Source organism: Gavia stellata, chromosome 32 (assembly GCF_030936135.1).
Source record: "Gavia stellata isolate bGavSte3 chromosome 32, bGavSte3.hap2, whole genome shotgun sequence".
In the NCBI taxonomy this organism is placed as follows: domain Eukaryota; kingdom Metazoa; phylum Chordata; class Aves; order Gaviiformes; family Gaviidae; genus Gavia; species Gavia stellata.
The window spans coordinates 5608275-5633975 of NC_082625.1; the positions used below are offsets into that span (position 1 = coordinate 5608275).

General features: G+C 65.3%; 1 protein-coding gene across 5 annotated transcripts; it reads left to right on the forward strand.

The window, feature by feature from the left end:
- On the forward strand, positions 1 to 25338 carry NFIC (nuclear factor I C). Of its 5 annotated transcripts, none has more exons than XM_059831829.1 (10): positions 1 to 532; positions 12725 to 12796; positions 13339 to 13413; positions 13562 to 13685; positions 13877 to 14001; positions 18720 to 18848; positions 18967 to 19151; positions 20609 to 20768; positions 22451 to 22536; positions 24747 to 24799. In XM_059831829.1, exons 1-10 carry the CDS (start codon positions 115 to 117, stop codon positions 24762 to 24764), a joined length of 1392 nt encoding a protein of 463 aa, XP_059687812.1. In that variant the 5' UTR covers positions 1 to 114; the 3' UTR covers positions 24765 to 24799. The 5 variants fall into 5 exon arrangements, with proteins under 5 accessions (XP_059687812.1, XP_059687814.1, XP_059687813.1 ...); XM_059831831.1 differs by lacking the exon at positions 22451 to 22536 and adding an exon at positions 13012 to 13035 and having other exon boundaries at positions 4 to 532; positions 12725 to 12778; positions 13348 to 13413; ... (2 more) ...; positions 18980 to 19151; positions 24747 to 25338; XM_059831830.1 differs by having other exon boundaries at positions 4 to 538.
- Positions 25339 to 25701: the final 363 nt, after the last annotated feature.

The following is a 25701-nucleotide window of genomic DNA, read 5'->3' on the forward strand; positions in this document are numbered from 1 at the left end:
GATGAGTTCCACCCCTTCATCGAGGCGCTGCTCCCCCACGTCCGGGCCTTCGCCTACACCTGGTTCAACCTGCAGGCCCGCAAGCGCAAGTACTTCAAGAAGCATGAGAAGAGGATGACGAAGGACGAGGAGAGGGCGGTGAAGGATGAGCTGCTGAGCGAGAAGCCGGAGGTGAAGCAGAAATGGGCCTCGCGCCTCCTGGCCAAGCTGCGCAAGGACATCCGGCCCGAGTGCCGCGAGGACTTCGTGCTCTCCATCACAGGCAAGAAGCCCTCGTGCTGCGTCCTCTCCAACCCCGACCAGAAGGGGAAGATGCGCCGCATCGACTGCCTGCGGCAGGCGGACAAGGTGTGGCGGCTGGACCTGGTCATGGTCATCCTCTTCAAAGGGATCCCGCTGGAGAGCACCGATGGCGAGCGCCTGGTCAAGTCGGGCCAGTGCACCAACCCCATCCTCTGTGTCCAGCCCCACCACATCAGCGTCTCGGTCAAGGAGCTCGACCTCTACCTGGCTTACTTCGTCCGTGAGAGAGGTGGGTGCTCGTCTGCCCGTGGGGCAGAGCCAGGATGCGTCCCCCATAGAGCCGGCTCCCTGGGGGTGGTTTGTTCCAGCTTTCCCGTCCCCCCCCGCCCGTCCCAATGTCCGTCCCATCCCCGGCTCCAGCTCGGGGACACCGTTCGGGGATGTATTTACCATTGCAGACCTTGCAGAGAGGAGCCCAGCGCTCCCCTCCTTCCAAACCGCTGCCCAAGTGGGTATCCCCTACCCTGCCCACCTGGCACCTCTCCCCAAGCCGGGACGGATCCTGGCTGCCCCGGGAGGCGCGTGCCAGGGAGGGGAGGAGGCGAGTGGTCCCTGAGGATGCTCCTGGCTCTGGGCATCCCCAGAGGGGGGTCTTGGGGGGGGGTTACCCCCCACATCCCACTTCTGCCTGTGCTGGTAGCCCGGTGAGGAGCGGGTGGGCGGCGTGGGCAGGGAAAGGACAGCCTGTTCCCGGTGCGTCCCCCAAGGGCTGGAGCTGGGAGCGGTCCAGCAGTGCCAGTTTGCCGTGGGCTGCGGTCCCAGCCCCTCACCCAGCGGGTGACCGAGGCGGGGACAGGAGCAGCGGAGGCCGGCTGGGGAGGGGGCAGCGATAATGCCAGCGGGGGCAAACCCCAGCAGCTTCTGCTGCGCACCGAGGGGATGCTGCTCCCACGCCCTTCACCCGCCCCGGGGTCCCACGGACCTGCTGGGAGAACTGGGCTGGTTTCACTACAGCAATGAGGGAGTGTCAGACCCGCTCTCGAAGCCTGGATGATTGAAAGGGGGAAACTGAGGCACAGCGAGCAGGGCAGACGGCGGTTTCCAGGCTCAGAGGATTGGGTCCCTAAGCCATTGTCCTCACCGCCGGCTCACACCGCCTGTCGGGAAGGGAAAGCTCATAGTAGCTCGGGTCAGATCTTTTATCTGGGCAGGTTTGCTGTCCCCAGCTGGTGACGTGCTGGCACAGACACCCTCCCGGCAGCTGGGCTCCCCCATGGACCCCAACTTCCCCCAGCACCCCCAGGCAAGCGAGGAGCCCAGGGAGACGCTGCGTGATCCCCGCAGGCGAGGGCAGGGCTTGGTTTCGCAGAGATGACGCAGAGCCAGGGGGGTCTGCGACGTGCAGCCCTGAGGGGCGGTCGAGGGGCTCGCGGTGTCCCCACAGCCAGGCCAGGCTGCCCCGGTGTGCAGGGACCAGGACATCGGTTGCCTCCTGGCACAACCCCCTGCGCACACCCGCAGCACTGGGTGATGCCCCCCAGCCATGCCGCCCGGCCCCGTCAGCCCGGCTCCGTCCACAGCGGGGCTGGTGCTGCCTCCTTGCCCGGCACTGTCTGGGGCGCAGGGGACGGATAGTGGCACCACGGAGGGCACCGTGGTGCCGGCAATCCCAAGAAAGGGGGTGCCAGTGCCATGAGTCATGGTGGGCACAGGCAGCCGGAGACGGCTCTGCCTCTGCTCGGTTAGTGGTGGGATACGCTGGGTGTCACTGGGGAAACTGAGGCACAACAGGCATGCGACCCCTCCGCTCCCCAGGGAGCCACATGTCCCGGGCAGAGCACTGTGGGGGACCACCCAGCCCTCGTGGTTTTGGAGAAAGGCAGGGCACAGCCTCCACCAGTGAATTGCCGGGCCAGATCCTGCCCCAGGGCCCAGGTGGGACCCCGGGCAGGCGGGGGGCATGGGTGATCAGCGGCGCGGGGTGTGCACGTGTGCAGTCACACACGCGTGTGCAGCCAGGACCTGCCTGCCCAGCCGCGTCTTCCGGCGTGTGTGCACGCATGGTGCCAGCGCCGTATGCCCGTGCCCACGCACGTGGCTCGCCCGCTCAGAGGCAGGATGGGACCCAACGGGGCCTGGCGCCGTTTCCCAGCAGTGCACGAGGAACAGTGGGTGCTGTGCTGGGGACGGGGGGGCCCCAGGCGCTGGCTGGGGTGGGGGTGGGGGTGCCCTGTGCAGGATGGGGCAGCGGCTGCTGGGCAGGGTGGGGGGGTGTCGTGTACTGAGCTGAGACATGGCCATGCTGGGCTGAACTGGGATGGGGTACTGGGCTTTACTGGGGTGCTGCATGCCATGCTGGGGGCACCTCATACTGGCTGGGATGGGGGTGCTGTGTACCAGGCTGGACTGGGGGCACCCTGTGCTGGCTTGGCTGGAGGTGTAGTGTCACCCTGGGGTGGGGAGGGCGGGTACCCTGTGCTGGGCTGGACTGGGAGCACCCCGATGCTGGACTGGGAGCACCCCGACACTGGACTGGGAGCCCTACAGTGGCCGTGCTGACAGCAGGGACGAGGACACCTACAGCAGCTGTGATGGGGTCCCCTATACCGCTTGGCGTGCTGCATTGGGGTGCCCGTACCGGTGGGTTCCCTGGCCACGGCGCAGCTGGCGGGTGTCCCCAGGGAGGTGGCCTCCCCTCTGCCACCCCCCCGCCCCCCGGCGACCTTGACCCCGGCGTCTGGGTCCCCAGCAGCTGCAGTCACCTGACTGTCTAATTGGGAACACAGCGGCTGTAAATACTCTCTGATAAGGCCTGGCAGCCTCTCACTTTCTCTGTTAAGGTCGCTCCGTGCCCTGGTAAAGGGGGACCAGGACGGGCCAGCGGCACCAGCTGCGCCGGGGGTGGGACCCCCCCGGGGTGCTGCGGGGTGCTGGGTGCTGTGGTGGGACGGGTGCTCGGCATTGCCCCGGCCGCAGCCGGCAGCAGGCGCTTTCTGTGGGGCTGTGGCTAGCGAGGGGTTATCCGGTCTGCCGCATTGGTGGGGAAACTGAGGCAAGGAGGGACGTTAGGGCAGCCATCGCACCAATGGGACCCTGCGCTCTATGGCCAGGCCAGGCGACGGCACCGCTCGGGGTGCGCTGGGGGTCCCCACGGCCTCGCACGCTCGCTGGCCTCCTCCCTGCCTAGCGCGCTGCCTGCTCCCTCCTGCCTGCTCGCTCCCGCTCGCTCCCGCACGCTCTCCCCCTTTCACATCTCTCCCTGCAGCCAGCCCCCCCGCAGCACCCGCAGCCCCAGAGGGGCCGGGGGGGTGAGCGGGAGGAGGCTGGGGGGGATCTCGCCTGCGCGGGGGCCCCCCCAAGCCAGGCAGCTCTGGCTCCCCATAGCCCCCGCAGCCCCCCATCATCATCAGGCCGGAGCACGCGGGCTCTCGGCTCCCCCGCCTACGCGCAGCCCGTTTTGCTGGTGTCAGCACAATTTCCCAGCCGCTGCTCTGGCAACGCCGGGGAGGGGAGGCGGTGGAGGAGCCCCCCGGCCCTGCTCTCCCCACCCGGGGTCAGGGGCAGCCTGGGGGGGGGGGGCTGAGCTCCTGCCCCCCCCCCCAGACCGATGCCAAGGGCCAGCTATGCCTCTCTTCTCTTTCTTGCCCCCCATCCTTCTGCCTGGAAGACCCGCCCAGCTTTCCGTGCCCCTGGGTGCATATGGGGAAACTGAGGCATGAGCGATGCCAAGCTGGGGCGAGGTCCTGTCCCAGGCCCCCGGGCTCCGGGGAGGCTGCCATGGGGTGCAGCGGAATGCCAGACTCCTGGATGCACTGGCACTGGGAGCAGGGCGCAGGGAACCCGCCGGCACGGGCACCCCAATGCGGCATGCCAAGCGGTATAGAGGACCCCATCATGGCTGCTGTGGGGTTCCCGGTCGCTGCCGTCAGCATGGCCACCGTAGGGCTCCCAGTCCAGCCTGGGGGTGCTCCCAGTCCAGGGGTGGGCACATCACCAGCCCCCGATGCACCCCACCCTGCACCCATAGACCCCAGTACCCCTGTGGGCAGGGCGGGCTGCCAGCTTGGTGCAGGATGGGTGCAGTGCTGGGTGCAGGATGAGTGCAGGGCTGGGTGCAGGGTTGGTTGGTGGACTGGGAGCAGGGCTGGGTGCAGGACTGGGTGCAGGATGAGTGCAGGGCTGGATGAGGGCTGGGTGCAGGGTTGGTTGGTGGACTGGGAGCAGGGCTGGGTGCAGGACTGGGTGCTGGATGTGAGCAGGGCTGGGTGCAGGGCTGGGCTGTGCACACCGCAGTGGGGGAGGGGATGGCGCTGCAGCCCAGAGCTGGGTGTGCAGCGGGGGGGGGGTGCTGGGGGGGGGGGGAGCTCGGAGGTCGCTGGTGAAAGTCAAAAGCATTGCAGTAAAATGGTAATCAATCTCCCCAGTCGATGGTGCCAGGACCTTCGAAGCATTACAGCGAGATTCCTCCCAGCAGCTCCCGACGGCAGCAGCCAGTCTGGGGGGGCCGGTGCCCCCCTCCCTGCGCCCTCACCCTTGTGCCTCCATCCCTGCATCCCTATGCCGCCATCCCTACATCCTGCATCCCTGGACCCCCATCCCAGCACCCCCTATGCCTGCATCCCCATCCCAGCACGCCCCATCCCTGGATCCCTGGACCCCCATCCCCATGCCCCTGTCCCTGGACCCCCATCCTGGCACCCCCCATCTCTGGACCCTCATTCCTGGACCCGCCTCTTTGTGCCCCCAGCCCTGCATCCCCAGCCTGGTACCCCCCCATCCCTGGACCCCATCCCGGCCAGGCTCCAGGAGCCAGGGAGAGGCAGGACGGGGTCAGTGCCGGCCCCTTGCACCCTTTGGGGTGCTCTGGGGCTGGCAGGGACCCCACAGCCGACGTGCTCAGTGGGGCAGGGGGGGCAAGGCTCTGCCCTGCAGTGAGCTTCCCCTGGCAGTGCCTGGCGGCTGAGCCTGGCTGTGCCCCCCCCAGGGCCATGCGGGGTGGGAGCAGATGGGTGCCCAGGGCAAGCAGGCGGTGGGCCCCAGGGTGGCATCCCACTCCCGGCACCCCCGGCATGCTGCCGCGTGCAGCGGGCCGTGCCGCCGGCGGACAGCACCCGGGGGGAGGCAGGGACCTCCATGCTGTGCCAGCATCTGCGTCTCCCACCGCCTGGCAGCCCCTTATCTCCCCTCACCAGCCTCGCCGCTGGCTGCGGTGCAAGGCAGATGGCACCAATCTGCCGGGGAGCCCGTGCCAGGGCTCTCGGCCCGAGCTCGCCTGTCGGCCGTGCCAGGCCAACCGTGCCAAACGTCTGCGCGGTCCCTCCAGATGGCAGAGCAGGCGTTTCCCCGGGCAGCGTCTCTCCGCCAGCCCCCGCACAAATATTTATTGGCAGGGTCGCGAGGAGATTGATGGAGTGCACAATATTTGGGCTCTGCCGTTGGCGGAGCTGGGCACCGGCGGGCAGGCAGGCCGGAGAACCCCCCAGCACACAGCTAAACATGTGCAAACCCTCCTCCCGCGCCAGGTATCCCACCACTCCCCGCCAAACAGCCAGGGAGGCCGGGGTTGAGGGGCGCGAGATAGGGAGAGCCCACGATGTCCAGGAGGAGAGACCCCCCGGGAAAGGGCACAAGGGTATGAGACATCAGAGAATCAACAAGGGTGGGTTCCTGCCCCCGAGAGCTGCGTGCTGCAGAGGCGGGGTGGAAGGGGGCTCACCAGGGTCTGGTGACCCCAGCCATCCCTGTCCCCTGCGGCGTCACCGCCCAGGGGACCCGCCATCCCCGTGCCTGGCCCTGCCGTGAGCCCAGCGGCGGCGGCAGCCGGGGCGGTTTCGGCGTGCTTGGAGCTCTCTGGATCGATGTGCCGGCGACCTTGGGGAGGTCAGGGCTTCCCCGGCTCTCCTGCAGTGCGCCGAGCCGGCGGCGTGCCGGAGCCAGCCGGCTTCCCCGCAGTGCCCAGCTGGCAGGGGGCAGCCCCAGCCCTGCGTCACCAGTGAAGCGAGTTGCCCCATGCTCAGCCCCACGGCCTCAGACAGGATGAGCGGTGCCTGCCAGGGACCTGGCACGGGGTGCCACGTCCTGTGGTGCCGGGGTGGGGAGGCAAGGGGCCAGAGCGGTTCCCCGTGCTGTTCGGCGCCTGATGAATAAAAGATGAGTGAGCTCCGTCTCGCGAGCACCTGCCGTCCCCCGCCTTCGCCACCCGCCATCCCCCCGCGCTGGCAAGCGCCGTGCCCTCCCCGGGGCCACAGTTGCCATCCTGGCTGGGCGCCCGGCTCCGTGCCGCACTGGCAAGGGACAGCTGGGGCGGCAGATGCCCACGGCGCTCCCTCCCGCCGGTGGCCGTGGGCATGGAGGGGGGGAACAGACGCCACCAAGCCCCCGGCATGCCGCTGCGCCGCCGAGCCAGGCTGGCACCGGCAGCGGGGGCCTGGGGTCCCCTGCCACGCTCGCTCCCGCGCTGGGGGTTTCGGCCAGCCATGGGGAGGGCTTGAACCGTGCCGTGCCGTGGGGCTGTGCCGTGCCATGGGGCTGTGCCGTGCCGTGGGGCTGTGCCATGCCATGGGGCTGGCGTTGGTGGGGCGGCGAGATGCTGGCAGCCCCCGGCAGCTGGCCGGGGCCAGGCCCCCTGGCACGGCAGGGCAGTGGGTCCAGCGGGGCAGTGGGTCCGTCCAGGGCAGACGTGGGGCCGGGCCTGGGACCCTCCGGCTGCACCTGCAGAGCTGGGGTGTCCCCTCGTCCCCCAACTCCCTTCTCCTTCCTCCTGCCCTTCCGCCTCCTGCCTTCCCTCCCGTCTTCCTCCCGCTTTCCCTTCCCTCCCTCCCTCCTCCCTGTCAGCTCTTCCCCTCTTTCCTTATTTTTTTCTTCTTTCTTTTGTTCTTTTTCTTTCTGCTTTTTCTTTTTCTTTTTCTTCTTTTCTTTTCTCTTTTCTTTTCTTTTCTTTTCTTTTCTTTTCTTTTCTTTTCTTTTCTTTTCTTTTCTTTTCTTTTCTTTTCTTTTCTTTTCTTTTCTTTTCTTTTCTTTTCTTTTCTTTTTTCTTTTTCTTTTCTTTTTTTTATTTTTCCTTTTTCTTTTTCCTTTTTTTCTTTTTCTCTTATTGTCCTTTTTATCTTTCTCTTTTTTCTTTTTCTTTATTCTTTACCTTTTTCTTTTCCTTTTTTCTTTTTTCTTTTCTTTTGTTATTTCTTTTTATTTTCCTTTTTTCTTTTTAATTTTCTTTTCCTTTTTTCTTTTTCTTTTTCTTTTTCTTTTTCTTTTTCTTTTTCTTTTTCTTTTTCTTTTTCTTTTTCTTTTTCTTTTTTCTTCTTTTTCTTCTTCTTTTTCTTCTTCTTTTTCTTCTTTTTCTCTTTTTCTTTATCTTTTTCTTTTTCTTTTTCTTTTTTCTTTTTCTTCTTCTTTTTCTTCTTCTTTTTCTCTTTTTCTTTATTCTTGCTCTTTTCCTGTTTTTTCTTTTTCTTTTTCTTTTTCTTTTTCTTTTCCTTTTTTCTTTTTCATTTTCTTTTCCTTTTTCTTTTTCTTTTTCTTTTTCTTTTTCTTTTTCTTTTTCTTTTTCTTTTTCTTTTTCTTTTTTCTTTTTCTTCTTCTTTTTCTCCTTCTTTTTCTCTTTTTCTTTATTCTTTCTCTTTTCCTGTTTTCTTTTTTGTTTTCTTTTCCTTTTTCTTTTTCTTTTCCTTTTTTCTTTTTCATTTTCTTTTCCTTTTCCTTTTTCTTTTTCTTTTTCTTTTTCTTTTTCTTTTTCTTTTTCTTTTTCTTTTTCTTTTTCTTTTTCTTTTTCTTTTTCTTTTTCCTTCTCTTTCTTTCCCTTTCTCTCCACTTTCACTTCTTCCTTCCTTTTTTCTTTCTTTCTCCCTCCCTTCCTCCTTTCCCTTCTCTCCTTTCTCTCTCCCATCCCTCTCTCCTCCCTCCCATCCCCTCCCAGCAGCTGCACCCACGGGTGCCCCCCAGCCCAGGGCCTGGGTGCCAGCACCCCGCGGCGGTTGGGGTGTCCCAGGGGGGGTGTGAGGCTCAGCCGTCCCTTTGTCCGTCCCGCTCTCGCCCGTCCCTTTGTCCGCTGCCATCTGTCCCCGCTCGCCTCCACGGGCGCCGGCAGCCCTGGATTTGGCCCAGCGAGGCCTGGCAGTGCCGAGCGAGGGGGTGGCCGCACTGCCTGCCTGGGGGGGTTCCCCCCGGCCTCTGCCGTCTCCCCACGCCGGCCGGGGTCGGCTGAGGACAAACCCGCTCACTCCCAACGCGCCGGCGCTCGCTCGCAGGCGCCGGCCAACGTGCTCGCGCCTCCCCAGCCTCCCGCCCGGGCCAGCTGGCTGCAGCCGGCGAACGTGGCAGCGGGGTGAGTCCGTCCCCCCCCCCGCCACCTCGGGGGATGCCTCCGGCCAGGACCTCCCCGGGGGTTTTGCTCGGCTGGGGGAGGAGAAGCTGCAGCCCCCACGGCATGCGCGGGCTGGCGGAGAGCGGGCTGAGACCCAGCAAACTCGTCTCACCCCCTCATAGCACCGCAACCTTCCGGGCACGGCGGAGGGGGGGGGATGACAGGGGAGCGGGGCATTATAAAGGGCATGGCGGAGGGGTCCGGTGCCCCCGGCGCGCCGGCCGGCCTGGCTGAGCCGGGATTTACCCGGCACACATGGCATTTCTTGGGGTATTATATAAAGGAGGTTACACAAGCCGGTTTGTTCCGGGTTTTATGTAAGGGCCACCCCAGCCCGCCCGGCAGCGGGATGGGCAGAGCCACGCAGACCAGTGGGGCCACTGTGGGGTGGGGGGTGCTGGGGGTCTGACAGGGAGGGGGCCCCAAATCACTCCCCCCCCCCTTCACTCTCACCCAGCCCTAGCCCTTGCAGTGGGGGCCACTGCCCCACAGCACTCAGCCTCCCTTAGGTCTCCAGGGGTCCCCCATCCTGACCAGGCTGTTCACTCTGGGCCCTAGTGATGCACACTGTGGGGGAGGGCCAGCTGGAGGCCCTGCAGGAGCTGTGCGTTGTTGCTCCTGGGTAGGTTTTGGGGCTGCACCGCCACCGAGGGAGAGGCAGGGGGGCAGTTCCCCGGGGGACGTAAACCCGAGCCAGCCCCAGGGGAAACTGAGGCACGGAGCAGGAGCCTGCAGGCGGCGGTGCTGAGCCCTCTCCCATCTCCTGCCCCGTCACTAGCAGAGCTGGGGCGGGAGAAGGAAAGCTGCTGCCATCGCCGGGGCGGGGGCCTGGGCCACACACACCGGCGCCAACGGCTCCACCAGCCCCGATCATCCTCCAGCCTCTGCGCCTGCACCCCGCACCACTGCCGGTAACACCGTGCCCTGTTACCGTCAGCGCTCAGGCACAGAGCCAAGGCTCTCCCGCAGCTGCGCCAGCTCCGGGGGGCACCCGGCCCGCGGGGACCCACCCCCCAGGGCTGGCCCTGCTGCCCGGGGGTCGTTCCCACGCGCCGAGGCCACGGGCAGGGAGTTGCCGTGGGGCCGGCGGCACCCTGCCAGCCGGCGGGGCCGGGGTGCCGGGGATCCATAATTCAATGGGTGGCATCGGTCCAGGCTGCCAGCGCGGCTGGGAGCCCGGGCAGCCCTCGCCCCCCCCCGGGCACACACTTTGCTATTTTTAAAAGCGATTCGATCGACCTGTTTGGGCACCGAGCTCTCTCCCCCTCCACACCGGGGGGGACCCCAGCACTGAACCCCCTCCCCCATGGGCTCCCCGCAATGTGGCAGCGGGGCCCCCCCACCTCCATCCCCCATCCCGGCCCCAGGGCGGTGCGGAGGGTGCAGGGTGCCCCCCATCAGCGAGGCCGGGTGCCGTGGGCGCGTCCCCAGGATTCTTTCACCTTCCTGGTGCGGCCGAGCCATTTATTGGGTGCTGGATTTGGTCCCCCCCCAGAAACGTCCCTTGGGGGGAGCAAGGCCACAGCGGGAGCCCGGTGATCCCTTCGCCATTTTAGCGCGCGCCGGCCGGCCGCAGGCAGCCATCACATGGCGGTGAGAGCAGAGTTTGGCCCAGCCGCGCCGTGCCGGAGGAGGCAGCCAGAAATCTTCTGGCAAGCTCGCCGGGCCCAGCTGCGAGGATCGCCGACGGCTGGGGGGCCACCGAACCCACAGCCCCCGTCCTCGTGCCCGCACGCCTCCGTCCGCAGGGACACAAGGGTGCCGGGAGGGGCCAGCCCTGTGCCAAACCTCAGAGCTCGGGAAAGTCCCCGGTGCTCCTTGGGGTGCCGTGGCTGGGACTGGGGTGCTCGGGTTGGGGGGAGGCCCCCGGGGTGCTCCCCGGGAACAGAGGTGGGTGGGGTGGCGTCGGCGGTGCTGGGTCAGGGTGACGCTGGTGGGAGGGTATGGGGACACGGGGACACCGGGGGCAGCCGGTGGCCACGGTGGGTGGCCGGGGTGAGCGAGTGGCTCTGCTGGGTGCCCCGGGGGACCAGGGGCCAGGCTGGGGCGGCTTTGGGGGGGGCAAAGGGCTGCGCCAGGCGTCCTGGGGGAGCAAAGATCCACGTGGCGCATCGGGGGGTGAGGAAGGGTCCACGTGGGACATCTTGGGGCGAGCTGGGGCCATGTGGGGCATCCCGGGGGGAGCAAAGGTCCGTGTGGGCCGTCTCGGGGCGAGCAGGGGCCGTGCAGGGTGTCTCAGGGCGAGCGATGGTGGGAGGTCCCGAGGGCCGGGCGAGGGCACGGCCCGGGGGGCTTCCTCGCGGCTTAGCACCCTGCGAGCGGGCAGCTGGGTGCCATCCTGGGGGCAAGCGAGGGGCCGGGGAGCCCCGAGGTGGCAGCGGAGGGGGGCGCGGGGAGCCAGGCTGGCCTCGGGACTGTAACCGCGAGACACCGCCCCGTGCCTTGGCAGGGCTCCATTGCTAACCACTTCCAGAGCCGCTGCGAGATTTGTTGTTTTAAGAGGCGAGGAGGGGCTGTGTCCGGCTGCGTGGTGCCCGCGGGCGCGCGGGGGGTCCCTGCCGCCGCTTGCCCCCTTCTCCGGCTCGCTTGTGCCCTGCTCGCTCCCGCCGCCCGCTCCCGCACACTTGGGCACGTGGCAGCTTTCAAAATGGGGGGGAAAAAAAAAAAAAAAAGGGAAAAAAAAGAAAAATGGAGAGAAGGAGGGGGAAAAAACCCCGCGCCCGTCGCCAGGGGAATTTCTGCTCCCTAAAATGGCTGCCTGGAGGAAGCCAAGCGCGCGGGCAAGCGCGCGGGCACGGGGCTGGCTGGTGGCGGGATGCAGCGTTGGGGCGGGATGCCACGGGGCCGCCGGCGTGAAAAGGGCTGCCAGGCCGGTGCGGGGAAAGGGTGGGGAGGAACGCTGGCAATTGGGGAGGGAGACAAAATGGCTGCGTTCGGCGTCGACAGTCAAGTGGCCCCCGGGGGTGGCGCGGGCGGTGCATGGGGGGTGTCGGGGTGGGGGGCGGTGCGGCCCCTCTGCCCACATGGCTTGGCCTGGCCACCAAAAATAACCGGCCCAGGAGGTGCGTGTGAGCAAGGGACCTGGGGGGAGCACGGGGCAGGGGGGGAGAAAAAGGGGGAGAAAAAAAGGAAAGAAAGGGAAAAAAACCCAAGCCGCGGCAGGCGGGCTGGCAGCAGCGGCCGCTCTGTTTTGATGGTGGTGTTTGGATCGTCGCAGCCCTTTCCCGGCATCAGCCAAAGCTGCGAAGGAGAACGCCGAAGGCCAAGGGGTGGGAGGAGGAGGAGGAGGATGGAGAGGTGGGAGGAAGGATGAGGAGAGGGGCAAATACATGGCGAAAGTTGTGGAAGGGCTTTGGGAGCAGCCGGGTGAGGGGTGCGCGGCCGAGCCTGTGCCGGGGAGGAAGGATGTTCCCGAGTGTGGCTCAGGTCCCGGTGGGGCGCGGGGAGCCAAAGGGTTCGCCAGCCATGCCGTGCCGTGCCGTGCCGTGCCGTGCCGTGCCGTGCCGTGCCATGCCAGGCTGTGCCGGTGTCGCTGAGCTCAGCGTCTGAGCCGGGCTATTTTTAGCTAAGATGGAGTGGGGACAGTGGGGGCTTCGGGGGTCAGAGCGGGTGCTGCCTTGGGGCCCTGCTGCCCTCCGGGGAGCTTGGGGGAGGCAGGATGAGGTGCCGTGGGGCGGCGAGGGCGATGCCTGGCTGCGGTGACACTGCCTGGTGGGGCAGGGATGGGTCACGGCAGCGGCTGGAGAGAGGAGAGGAGGCAGGGAGGCAGGAGCAGGGCCAGGCGGCCGTCACCCTGCCTCAGGGCAGGTCGAGCGCCATGGATTTCCCTCCTGTGGGGAGCAGTGCCTGTATCCTGCATGCCAGCATGGGGGTGTCCCCGTTCCCATCACCAGCGGGGGGGACCGCAGGGAGGGACACTCGGCAGCTCTTCCCCTGTGGCTGGGGATGTGCCAGCTCCGTCATCGTCCTCCTGTGGGGTGGGAGCCGCTGGCCAGACCGTGCCTCAGTTTCCCCCACCAGCACAGCGGCGAGGGAGGCTGCCGGGGCGGTTAGCCGGCAGGTATCCCCGGCTTGTACCGGCGTGGGGTGGCTCATTGGGGTGGTTTTTTGCTCTTGCAGATGCGGAGCAGAGCAGCAGCCCCCGGACGGGCATCGGCTCTGACCAGGAGGACAGCAAACCCATCACGCTGGGTGAGTGGGACGGGCAGGGCTCGGGCACGGGGTCAAGGGACACCCGAACCTGTCCCTAGGGTCCCTGCGGTGGAGTCAGCCCCCTCGACAGGCGGTCGTGCCCTCCGCGCAGGCAGATCCTGCCAGCTGCTCCAGTGCCCCCCAGCCCCAGCCAGCCACTGCCTGGCACCTGCAATGAGCTGGGCATGGCCTCAGCATCATCCCACGGCCGGCAGAGCCCCACGGGGGCCACATCCCTTGTGGACAGCAACTGCCATGGGGGTCCCACAGTGAGGGTGCAGCCCCCAGCCCTGCCGGCACTCTCAGCTGCAGGGAAACTGAGGCAGGGAGCACTTCCCGGGGTGTCCGCAGCAGAGGGGACTGGCTGGGGTGGTTCCTTGCTGGGAGAGGGAAGTGGAGCGAAGCCGGCTGAGGAAGGGGAGCGGGTAGCGTTACGGGGGATTTGGGGATGTTGGGGTGCCCTTGAGCATCACCACAATACAGTGCAGGGCAGGAGGGGTGGTCCTGCCCCCCCCCAGCGCTCCCTCCTCTCTCCCGCGCAGATTCAACAGACTTCCAGGAAAGCTTCGTCACCTCGGGGGTGTTCAGCGTCACCGAGCTCATCCAGGTGTCCCGAAGTGAGTGCCACCACGATGCCACCACCCTCCCTGGCTGCCCGGGCACAGCAGCATCCCGACAGCTCCCCCATCCCGCGGGCTGGGGCTCCCCTCCCTGCCGGGTGGGGGGCAACGCTGGGCCCCCGCTGATCCCTCTCTCTCCCCGTAGCGCCGGTGGTGACAGGCACGGGGCCAAACTTCTCCCTGGGGGAGCTGCAGGGCCACCTGGCCTACGACCTGAACCCCTCCAGCACCGGCATGAGGAGGACGCTGCCCAGCACCTCCTCCAGCGGGTACGTGCTGCCGGGGCTGTGCCGGGGCGATGCCGGGGCGATGCTGGGGCTGTGCCGGGGCGATGCCAGGGCGATGCCGGGACCAGCCTGAGCACGGCCGCGGGCTGCTGGCCATCTCGCCATGGGGGGAGGCGGGGGGGGCAGGCCGGATCCTGCGGCGGGCTGGCGCTGATCCCTTCCCTGCCCCCCAGGAGCAAACGGCACAAGTCGGGGTCCATGGAGGACGACATCGACACCAGCCCGGGGGGCGAGTACTACACCTCCTCCAACTCCCCCACCAGCAGCAGCCGCAACTGGACAGAAGACATGGAAGGGGGTAGGTGCCTCCCTATAGGGGCCTCCCTGTAGGTGCCCTCCTGCTGCTATAGGGCCCCCCCAGCAGCTCACCCCTTCTCTACGGGCACCACTGTCAGACCTCGCTGTGAAAGCCCGGGCGCTCTGTATGTGCCGTGGTGTTGCTATAGGGCTCTCAGGCCAAAGCACGAGCTGGCTATAGGTGCTGTGGTGTTGCTATAGGGCCCCCCAGCAAGTCATTGCTTCTCTATGGGGGCTGTGGTGTTGCTATAGAACCCCCATTTAGGCACAGGCTCTCTATAGGTGCCATGGTGCTGCTATAGGACCCCCCCTTTAAACACAGGCTCTCTATAGGTGCCGTGGTGCTGCTATAGGACCCCCCCCCTTTAAACACAGACTCTCTATAGGTGCCGTGGTGCTGCTATAGGACCCCCCCTTTAAACACAGGCTCTCTATAGGTGCCATGGTGCTGCTATAGGACCCCCCCCTTTAAACACAGGCTCTCTATAGGTGCCATGGTGCTGCTATAGGACCCCCCCCTTTAAACACAGGCTCTCTATATGTGCCGTGGTGTTGCTATAGGGCCCCCTGATTTAGGCACAGGCTCTCCATAGGTGTCCAGCTGTTGCTATAGCCCCCCCATTTAGGCACAGGCTCTCCATAGGTGTCCAGCCGTTGCTATAGCCCCCCCATTTAGGCACAGGCTCTCTATAGGTGCCGTGGTGTTGCTATAGGACCCCCCTGCCTGGGCACAGGCTCTCTATAGGTGCCGTGGTGCTGCTATAGGACCCCCCCTTTAAACACAGGCTCTGTATAGGTGCCATGGTGCTGCTATAGGGCCCCCCCTTTAAACACAGGCTCTCTATAGGTGCCATGGTGCTGCTATAGGACCCCCCCCTTTAAACACAGGCTCTCTATAGGTGCCATGGTGCTGCTATAGGGCCCCCCCTTTAAACACAGGCTCTCTATAGGTGCCATGGTGCTGCTATAGGACCCCCCCCTTTAAACACAGGCTCTCTATAGGTGCCATGGTGCTGCTATAGGGCCCCCCCTTTAAACACAGGCTCTCTATAGGTGCCATGGTGCTGCTATAGGACCCCCCCCTTTAAACACAGGCTCTCTATAGGTGCCATGGTGCTGCTATAGGACCCCCCCTTTAAACACAGGCTCTCTATAGGTGCCATGGTGTTGCTATAGGACCCCCCCTTTAAACACAGGCTCTCTATAGGTGCCATGGTGTTGCTATAGGGCCCCCTGATTTAGGCACAGGCTCTCCATAGGTGTCCAGCTGTTGCTATAGCCCCCCCATTTAGGCACAGGCTCTCTATAGGTGCCGTGGTGTTGCTATAGGACCCCCCTGCCTGGGCACAGGCTCTCTATAGGTGCCATGGTGCTGCTATAGGACCCCCCCTTTAAACACAGGCTCTCTATAGGTGCCATGGTGTTGCTATAGGGCCCCCTGATTTAGGCACAGGCTCTCCATAGGTGTCCAGCTGTTGCTATAGCCCCCCCATTTAGGCACAGGCTCTCTATAGGTGCCGTGGTGCTGCTATAGGACCCCCCCTTTAAACACAGGCTCTCTATAGGTGCCATGGTGCTGCTATAGGACCCCCCCTTTAAACACAGGCTCTCTATAGGTGCCATGGTGCTGCTATAGGACCCCCCCTTTAAACACAGGCTCTCTATAGGTGCCATGGTGCTGCTATAGGACCCCCCTGCCTGGGCACAGGCTCTCTATAGGTGCCATGGTGCTGCTATAGGACCCCCCCTTTAAACACAGTCTCTGTATAGGTGCCGTGGTGCTGCTATAGGACCCCCCCCTTTAAACACAGGCTCTCTATAGGTGCCATGGTGCTGCTATAGGACCCCCCCTTTAAACACAGGCTCTCTATATGTGCCGTGGTGTTGCTATAGGGCCCCCTGATTTAGGCACAGGCTCTCCATAGGTGTCCAGCTGTTGCTATAGCCCCCCCATTTAGGCACAGTCTCTGTATAGGTGCCGTGGTGCTGCTATAGGACCCCCCCCTTTAAACACAGGCTCTCTATAGGTGCCATGGTGCTGCTATAGGACCCCCCCTTTAAACACAGGCTCTCTATAGGTGCCATGGTGCTGCTATAGGACCCCCCCCTTTAAACACAGGCTCTCTGTAGGTGCCAAGGTGCTGCTATAGGACCCCCCTGCCTGGGCACAGGCTCTCTATAGGTGCCATGGTGTTGCTATAGGACCCCCCCTTTAAACACAGGCTCTCTATAGGTGCCATGGTGTTGCTATAGGACCCCCCCTTTAAACACAGGCTCTCTATATGTGCCATGGTGTTGCTATAGGGCCCCCTGATTTAGGCACAGGCTCTCCATAGGTGTCCAGCTGTTGCTATAGCCCCCCCATTTAGGCACAGGCTCTCTATAGGTGCCGTGGTGTTGCTATAGGACCCCCCTGCCTGGGCACAGGCTCTCTATAGGTGCCGTGGTGCTGCTATAGGACCCCCCCCTTTAAACACAGGCTCTCTATAGGTGCCATGGTGCTGCTATAGGGCCCCCCCCTTTAAACACAGGCTCTCTATATGTGCCATGGTGCTGCTATAGGACCCCCCCTTTAAACACAGGCTCTCTATAGGTGCCATGGTGCTGCTATAGGACCCCCCCTTTAAACACAGGCTCTCTATAGGTGCCATGGTGCTGCTATAGGACCCCCCCCTTTAAACACAGGCTCTCTATAGGTGCCATGGTGCTGCTATAGGACCCCCCCCTTTAAACACAGGCTCTCTATAGGTGCCATGGTGCTGCTATAGGACCCCCCCTTTAAACACAGGCTCTCTATAGGTGCCGTGGTGTTGCTATAGGGCCCCCTGATTTAGGCACAGGCTCTCCATAGGTGTCCAGCTGTTGCTATAGCCCCCCCATTTAGGCACAGGCTCTCTATAGGTGCCATGGTGCTGCTATAGGACCCCCCCTTTAAACACAGTCTCTGTATAGGTGCCATGGTGCTGCTATAGGGCCCCCCCCTTTAAACACAGGCTCTCTATAGGTGCCATGGTGCTGCTATAGGACCCCCCCCTTTAAACACAGGCTCTCTATAGGTGCCGTGGTGCTGCTATAGGGCCCCCTGATTTAGGCACAGGCTCTCCATAGGTGTCCAGCCGTTGCTATAGCCCCCCCATTTAGGCACAGGCTCTCTCTATAGGTACTCTCTATAGGGTCAGCCCAGCGCCCCAGCCCCACGCTGGCCTCTCCCAGCCCTACGGCGGCTGCTGGCGCTACGGACAGCTTGCTTTCTTGCTTGGTGTTTTTTTTCCCTTTCCTGTCTAGACAGCCCCAATTAGCTGTTCATTAAGAAAAGGGGGGGCTGGGCTAATTAAAGCGATGCTTCGGGGCTGGCACAGCGGCTCCCACGCCCCGGGGCGCCTTCGCAGGGCTGCAGGCGAAGGAGCCGCTTGTCTTTCTCCCCCCTTGGCTCTTATCCTGCCTTCCCGCGCCCCCAGCAGTGGGGCAGGATCCGGCCCGGCCCCCCAAGTCCTGCCAGAGCCTGGGGGGTGCCCAGCCAGGGGGGCTGGAGGCACCGATCCCGTTGGAAGGAGGCTTTGGGAATGCAAGTCCTGCCCCAGGACGGTGCCCCATAAGTGCCAGGGACTGTGCCCCATCCCGCCCCACCGCAGGCCCCATGGGGCTGGTGCTGTGAGGGGGCCGGTGGGAGGGCAGGAGGGTCCCGGGGAGAGATGGAACCCCCTCCCCAAAGCGTTGCACGCGGGTGTGCGGGCGGGCGTGGCGGGAGGGGGCCATGCAGGGGTGTCCCTGTCCCCCGCTGGTGGCCTGATCTGCGGCGGGGGGGTCATGGCAATCCCGTACGGGATGTTCTGCGAAATCCTCCTAACGCCCGGCTGAGAAGGGGCTAAACCCATTACCGCGCCTGGGCCAAATGGTCAGAGCTAAAGCCACGACGGCGGGGGATTAACGCGCCCGCCGCCCCCTCCCGCTCGGCCCTGCGCCCCGGGGTGGCCCTCGGGGACCCGGGTGTCCCACGCTGCGTGGCAGGTCCTGGGGGCCAGGGCTGCAGGTCCCTGGAGGGGTGTCCCCCCCCTGGGCTGGCACCTTTCTGCCCCCCCCGGGAGCTCCTTGTGCTGGCAGGATGTGGCCCCCAGCCCCAGGGTGCCAGGGGAGGTGGGTGCCCAGTGGGGGGCTACAGGGGCACCTGTGGGGGCACCCACTTCTGCACCCAGGGTGGGCACACACACCCCCCCTCCAGAGCTGTGTGCACCTGCATGCACATACATGTGCATTTGCATGGCCAGTTGTGCACACAGGCACACACGCGTGCTCCGGCTGATGCCTGTGCATGAACACACACCTGCACACACGTGTGCATGTACACACACTCACACAGGTGCACACGGTCATGCTGCTACACACACATGCACGTGTACACATGCATGCACATGCACGCACGCAGGTGTGTGCATACTCACGCACACCCATATGCTGATGCACACACACGTGTGCATGTGCACACCTGCAGTACAGCCCTAGAGATGCCCACACACGTGCACACCCTCCTGCACACGCACAGACATGTGTGTGCACACACACGCTCACACCCACGCACCCTCCCCGTGCCCAGCCTGTCCCCAGGGTGCCCCTCGCCCCAGGAATGAGCACCCCAACCCTGGGCCAGGCTGGCAGCAGCCCCAGGGCTTCGGGGTCCCGCAGCGGGTGCCGGGGCGTGACGCTGCGCCCCGCTTTCCCCAGGCATCTCCCCCACCGTGAAGAAGACGGAGATGGACAAGTCCCCCTTCAACAGCCCATCACCCCAGGACTCCTCGCCCCGGCTGAGCAGCTTCACGCAGCACCACCGTCCTGTCATCGCGGTGCACAGCGGTGAGTGTCCTGGTGGGGAAACTGAGGCAGGGAACGAGTGGGCGAGCGGGCAGGGGGCTGGGGCAGCGGCTAGCTCGCAGTGACACTGGGGGGTCCCCCCTTCCGCTCTCGCCCGCAGGTATTGCTCGAAGCCCACACCCGTCGTCTGCGCTGCATTTCCCCACCACCTCCATCCTCCCCCAGACGGCCTCCACCTACTTCCCCCACACGGCCATTCGGTACCCGCCTCATCTCAACCCGCAGGACCCGCTGAAAGATCTCGTCTCGCTGGCCTGCGACCCGTCCAACCAGCAGCCCGGACCGGTAAGGATGTGGCCCCATCCCTGCATCCCATCACCGACTTCGCCGTGGGGCGCCAGCGGCTGCTGCCGGATGGGCTGCCAGAGGGGCATCCCCTGGATTGTCTGCCACCACCGCCGTCACCGCCACCACCGCCGCCGCATGTGGGGGATCGGGGTGCTCCGGTGGCACTCGAGTGCCGGCACCCAGCCCGGTAGGGTGTTCCTACCGCTGCGGTTGGGGCTGAGTGACTCTGGCCGGTGCCTTGCGTTGGTTCGGGAGCGCCGCTGCGCCTGGTCGGTGTTGGCACCTCGTTTCTCCGGTGATGGAGGTGCCATCCCCCGGCTCAGCACGGGGCGCCGCCTCGTAGGGGAGACAGGGTGGTAGTTGCCGGGGCTGAGCCGTCAGCCGGGGCTGGCGGTGTCTGATGGGAGCGGGGTGTCCGGCAGGGGTTGTGTGACCGTCACCGAAGAGCCACTGTCCGCCAGCGTGTCTGGGAGAGTGACGGGCTCTACCTGCCCCGTCCGCCCGTGCAGCTGGCTGGTGACCCATCAGCCCCACCACTGCGCCGTGTCCCCCAGCGTCCCCACGGGACAGCATCCCCACGGGGGTGGCAGGGCCATGTCATGCCGCTGTGTGCCTTCCCTCGCCCCAGCACCCCACACACCCAGCACCCTGCACACACAGCACCCCTTGTACCCAGCAACCTGCACACCCAGCACCCGCAGCACCCCGCACACCCAGTACCCAGTGAACACAGCACCCTGCAAACCCAGCACCCCACACACCCAGCACCCAGTGCGTGCAGCACCTTGCACAACAATCACCCTGTGCACCCAGCACCCCACGCACCCACACCCCCAGGCTCCCTTTGTGCCCGAAGCTGGGGGCCGGGGGTGGCCCCGTTCCCGCTCCCGTGCCCCATGTCCCTGCTCTGCCCCCCCAGATGCAGAGGGTCTCAAGGAGCCCCTCTGAGCTCTGCCCAGCACCCGCCTGCTGCCCCTCGCCGGCGAGGCCTGATGCCAGGGTAATGGGCACGGCCGCTCTTCCCCCACGCAGCGGCTCAGTGCCGGGCTGGCAGAGGCTGGATTTGGAGCAGCCCCCCGCCAGGTCGGGTGCGGAGAGCTGGTACAGGAGCCTTTGAAGTCCGGGGCCGCGCCACCGCCGTGGGGTGCCCCTTCACCGCAGGTGAGCACTTCAAAGGCCTCCCGCCGCCGCGGAGAGGGGGGCACAGCGCCCCGGCTCCGGCATGCGCCGCCACGGGGCATGGCCCACCCCGAACCCTCTTGCACCGCCGTGATTTTCCCTGTTGCCGGCGCCGACTGTTCAGGGCTGCTCTGAGACCCAACAAACTCGTGTCAGCGGTGAGGGATGCTCCATGCCGGGCGGCACCGGGGGCTCACCGGGCCGGCTTTGCCGGTGCTGCGCGTGCTTCCTAATGGCTTGTGCTGTTTGTTTTTCTGTCTGTGTTGTGTCCCCAGTTAAATGGAAGTGGTCAAGTGAAAGTGCCCAGCCACTACCTGCCCACGCAGATGCTGGCGCCGCCACCTCCCCCCGGCATGCCCCGCTTGGCCGTCTCTCCTGACACCAAATCCACCACGACAACTACCGAGGGAGGGACAACCTCACCGACATCACCCAGTAAGCACCCCGCGGCACCCACCCCTCTCCCCGGCCCGGCCAGCCCCCTCCTCTCGCAGCCCCCCCAGGTTCCCCCCCGTCTCGGTGCTGCTGGGGGGATGTTGGTAGAGGTGGCCTCCCCGCAGCCGGGGAGAGGACGGCAGCCGGCACACGATGAGTTTGCTGGGTCTCAGGCAGGTCAGAGCGGGCAGGGTTTGGGCAGGCAGCTGTTGCGTCCCCCAAGGCGGGGGGTCCTGCGCTGGTCCCAGGGACCAGCCCAAGCCCTGCGTCCCTCTGAGACGGCCGGGGGGAGCGGTAGCGGAGCCACGGTGGGGCTCCCCCAAGCCAGTGTCCTGCCCAAACCCCACCGGCGCAGGCTGGGCTTGTGGGAGAGGCTGTTGCCGCTCCGTGCCTCAGTTTCCCCACTGGCTGGCGGCGGCGGTGCTGTCGGTGATGCGGGGACCAACCGGCATGGGTGTGGCGCTGGGGCTGGGGGCAGCGTGCCTGGCTGCGCCGCAAGGGGCTGCCGTCCTCTTGCTGCCACGGGGGCCCCCGGCGCTGGGCACCCCGATCTGGTCAGGGGCTGTGAAGCGACACGGGTGCAAGGACTGCGTGCAGGCGCCCCGGAGCCCTTGGCGGGAGGCGCCTGGGGGGCCTTTGTTAGCAGCGGTGGCTGACAAGCTCGCCCCCCCCCCGCTCCGCTCCACCTCGGGGGGCTTTAGCGCCTTGGCCAGGAGGATTTGGGGGCACCGGGCCCGGGGTTGCAGAGGGGAGACGCTGGTGTCGCCCCCCCAGGCTGGCATCGGGGCTTGTGCCACAGCGGTGGGACGCCGTGCCTTTGCCACGCTCTGCGAGGGGATTGTCCCTGTCCCCGTCCCACTGTATTCACGGGACACCTCCTGGTACCCGGAGAGGCTGCCATGTCCCCACAAGGTCGAGCCCTGCCCCGGGGGCACTGTCCCCGGGGGACAGGCCACTGCTGGGTGCCACCACCCATCTGACGGGTGTCGAGGTTATGTGGCGTGAAGAACTCCAAGCCTGGCCAACCTGGAGGGGAGAGCTCGGGGTGATGTGACCCCGCCGGTGACAGGGCCATGGCCACAGGGAGGGACCGGGCAGTGCCAGTCCCCCCCGGGCTCGGGGAAGGATGCGCGCAGGGGACGCTGGCTGTCCCCAAGGGGCACAGACACCATCTGGCTCTGAGCCCCCCGTGCCCCCCAGCAGCACCCTGCCTCCGACAGGGCTGAGCCCAGGGGCTCAGCGGGGCTGGGGGTCCCACTGCTGGACCCCCAGCTGGGGGGTGGAGGTGACAGCGGGGGGACGTGGCTGAGTGGAGCTGGTGGCTCCCGTCGCGCTCACCCCACAGCCGCTCTGCTCGGGAAGCCACAGCGCCGGCACGGCAGGGGAGCACCCGTCTGCGCCTGCACCCCGGGGGTGTCTCGCCCCCCACCCCAGCCTGTCGTCACCCCAAAGCCACCCCTCCAGCAGGGCACAGGCAACGGGTGACACCGCCCTGGACGCAGCATCCCTGGCCTCCGCTCGCCTGCTGCCGGGGCGCAGCCAGGGACGTCGCCCAGCCGCCAGCTCCAGGTGCCCGGGACGCCCGTCCCAGCAGTGCCAGGGAGCGGGCCGGGCTTGGCCCCGGGGGGGACGATGGCAGTGCCACCGGCAGCCCCGTTAACGAGCTCTCGTTTGTTCCCCAGCCTACTCTGCACCAGGCACGCCCCCTGCGAACCGTTCCTTCGTGGGATTAGGACCAAGGGATCCTGGGAGTATCTATCAGGCACAGGTGAGAGCGGGGATGCTGCTGGGGGGACCCTCCTGCCCTCGCCCCGGGCACCGCCGCCGTGGCATCGCCGTGGGCATCGCCGCCGTGGGCATGGCCGTTGCGGGCATCGCCGTCGTGGGTATCGCTGCCATGGCGTTGCTGATATGGGCATCCCCACCTTTGCATCACTGCCGTGGTATTGCCACCGTGGGCATTGCCACAATGGGCATCACCACCGTGGCATCACTGCCATGGGCATCGCCTCCGTGGGCATGGCCGTCATGGGTATCTCTGCCACGGCATTGCTGCAGTGGCGTCACTGCCATGGGTATTGCTCCCGTGGGCATCGCCACTGCGGGCATTGCCACTATGGCATCATCACCATGGGCATTGCCACCGTGGGCATCGCCGCTGTGGGCATAACTGCCATGGGCATCACCGCCATGGGCATTGCCGCTGTGGGCATTGCTGCCATGGGCATAGCCACCATGGGCATCACCGCCATGGCATCGCTGCCCTGGCGTTGCCACTGCGGGCATTGCTGCTGTGGACATCACTGCCTTGACATTGCCACTGTGGGCGTTGCCATCATGGACATTGCTGCTATGGCATCCCCACCATGGGCATCGCCACCCGCCGCCCTGTGCCGGGGCCTCGGATGCTGCTGGTGGCTCAGGGCCACCAAGGGTCCCCCAGGGCAGAGGGAGGTCACTGCTGTGCCCACACCTGGCACCTTGCCCTCCTCTCGCCAGGCTCTGGCTGTGCCCCACCTGGCACCACGGCACAGCAAGGCTGCCCAGGTGCCCACAGCATCCCCGAATGAAGGGCACCGGGGCCGTGTGCCCCCTCTCCAGGTGGGCATGGGCCCCCTGCTCTCGCCCGACTGCGCCCGCTGGCTGCGCCAGCCGCAGCAGGATGTAGCGTGCGCCTTTCCGGGGGCTTTTCATTAGTCCTGGGGTTTTTTTAACTGGTAGTTCGTGAGCCGATGCCAGCGCCGTGGGCAGTGCCGCGGGGCCAGGGCAGGAGGGCCAGCACCTTGCCTCACTTGTGATACGAGTTGGCCGGCCTCAGCGGTCCCAGCAGGGGCAGCTTTGGGAGGCTGCAGCCCTGCCCGGCGGGTGACGCCAGTGCCGGGGCAGTGGGATGGGTGTATGGATGGCGCCGTGCCGGGGGGCAACCCGGGGTGCTGCACCCGCTGAGGGCCAGTACTCAGGGCACTGAGCTGTGCCGTGGGGCACCCAGATGTGCTGTGCTGTGGCAGGGTGCAAGCACCTGGGGGCCGGGAGCTGTGCCATGGGGCACCCAAGGGTGCTGTGCTGTGCCAGGGTGTGAGCACTCAGGGACCGTGAGCTGGGACACTGGGACACCCAAGGGTGCTGTGCTGTAGCAGGGGGCAAACACTGAGGACCCGGCTCTGACCACAGCCCCCTGCCCTGCCTCAGTTTCCCCAATCCTACCCATGGGCAGAGCACAGTGGGGTGGGCACCCTGAGGCCTTTGGGTCGCTAAAGAGGAGACATGGGGCAGCGGCTGGAGCACCCCGGGTGAGCAGGGTGCCAGGATGCCTGCACCCCCCAGCTCCCGGGGGTCACGGCTGCTCACAGCCCCGGGACCCCAGGGTCCCTGTCCCTCTGCGCGTGTGTCCGGTCACGGTCCGGGGGCCTCCCCAGGGCTCAAGGGTGCTCTGCGTGGGGAGACTGAGGCACGGGGGAAACAAAGTGGTGTCCCGCGTCCCCGGGAGGGGTAGCTGAGACCTGCTGCTCTCGGGTCATGTGTGGCGGGGTTGGGAAGGGTTAAGGGAAGCGGCGGCCCCGAGCTGTCTCGTTGCCAACGGAAACCAGACATGAGGTAATCCGGGATGAACTTGAACTTGGGGCTTGGGGGGGGGGGGGAAGACAATGGGAGGGTGGCAGGCAGCCACCCCATGGGGTCCCCAGACCTGCCACCCCCCTACCCGTCCCCAAGCGGGAGTGTTCCCTGGGGAGCGTCGCCTTCACCGTGGAGGTGCAGAGGCACCGGCCACCAAGGGGGACATGGGCAGCCCCGGCGCAGAGGACTGACAAACTCAGTGCAGGAATGGGGACGCCAGCCCCATGCAAGGCAGCAAGGCGAGCCGAGCAGGGTGACGGTGTGGAGACGGCTGTCTCGGGGTGGGGGGGGGACACGCCGGGGGAATGGAGCGGCTCCGTGGCGCAGAGCACTAACGCCAGCCTCTCTCTTCTCTCCCGGCAGTCCTGGTACCTGGGATAACCGCCGCCGTGCCGCCCCTTCGCCTCCCTTCTCCTCTGCTTTAGGCACCCCCAGAGGAACATCCCCGTCCCCGAGCACCAGGCCCAGCCTTGCGGTGACGACGGAGAGCGCGGACTCACGACGATGACGACGACGACGACAAGCAAAACCCACACCCGAAGGAAAGAGCGAGGGAAAGGAAGAAGGAAAAGGGTCAAACTTTTTTAAAAAGGAAAAAAAAAATACAAACAAAACAACAACCCATCCGAGGAGGACCGCCCCCCCCGCCCCGGCAATGCGCCAGAAAACAAAGAAACAGAAAAAAAAAGAAAAAAAACACTATTATTTGCCCTGTCGGCCGGCGCCGCGCCGAGACCTGACACAACTCGTGCCAGCGATGCCTCCCAGAGCGGCAGCGGGGCTGTGGCGCCAGAGCCCTGCCGGCCGCTCGCCAGAGGGTTGGATATGCAAACGGCTCTTGACTCTCTCATTCTTGCCGCTATGTGAGTAAAAAAGATCAACCCCCCTCCCCGCCGTTCCCCCCTCCCCGGCCCGACACAGACTCTCGGGGGGCCCCGGGGCCGGGGTGGGGTGCAGCGGGGTGGGGGGACGCCTGCTGTCGCCGGTTCCCAACGGATGCGGCCGCGCTCTCGCCGTTGGGGCGATGTGATGTTCCGTGCCGGTGAAATCGCCTCGGGGATGGCCGACTCCGTGCTGCGGTGACGTGGTGATATGGTGGCACAGTGATGCGGTGACGCGGTGACAAGGTGGCACTGTGGCCGGTTTGGCTTGGCACGAGTGGGTGTCACAGGAGGAGGGGGCTCGGGGCCACCGAGGGTGCAATGGGCATGGCTGGAGACGGTCGTGGCGGCGGTGGCACCCCGATTACCGCGGGGACACGGCGTGGGGACGCTCCCACCACGGCCCCAGCGGGACCTGGGCTGCCACCGTCGGGCCA

What these genes read in the sequence shown, in the direction of transcription:
- NFIC (XM_059831830.1), top strand. Translation starts at nt 115, where the DNA reads ATGACGAAGGACGAGGAGAGGGCGGTGAAGGATGAGCTGCTGAGCGAG. An exon ending in CGTCCGTGAGAGAGGTGGGT is followed by an intron (nt 539 to 12,724) that starts GCTCGTCTGCCC and finishes TTGCTCTTGCAG; the next exon opens with ATGCGGAGCAGAGCAGCAGC. An exon ending in CCCAGCACCTCCTCCAGCGG is followed by an intron (nt 13,686 to 13,876) that starts GTACGTGCTGCC and finishes CCTGCCCCCCAG; the next exon opens with GAGCAAACGGCACAAGTCGG.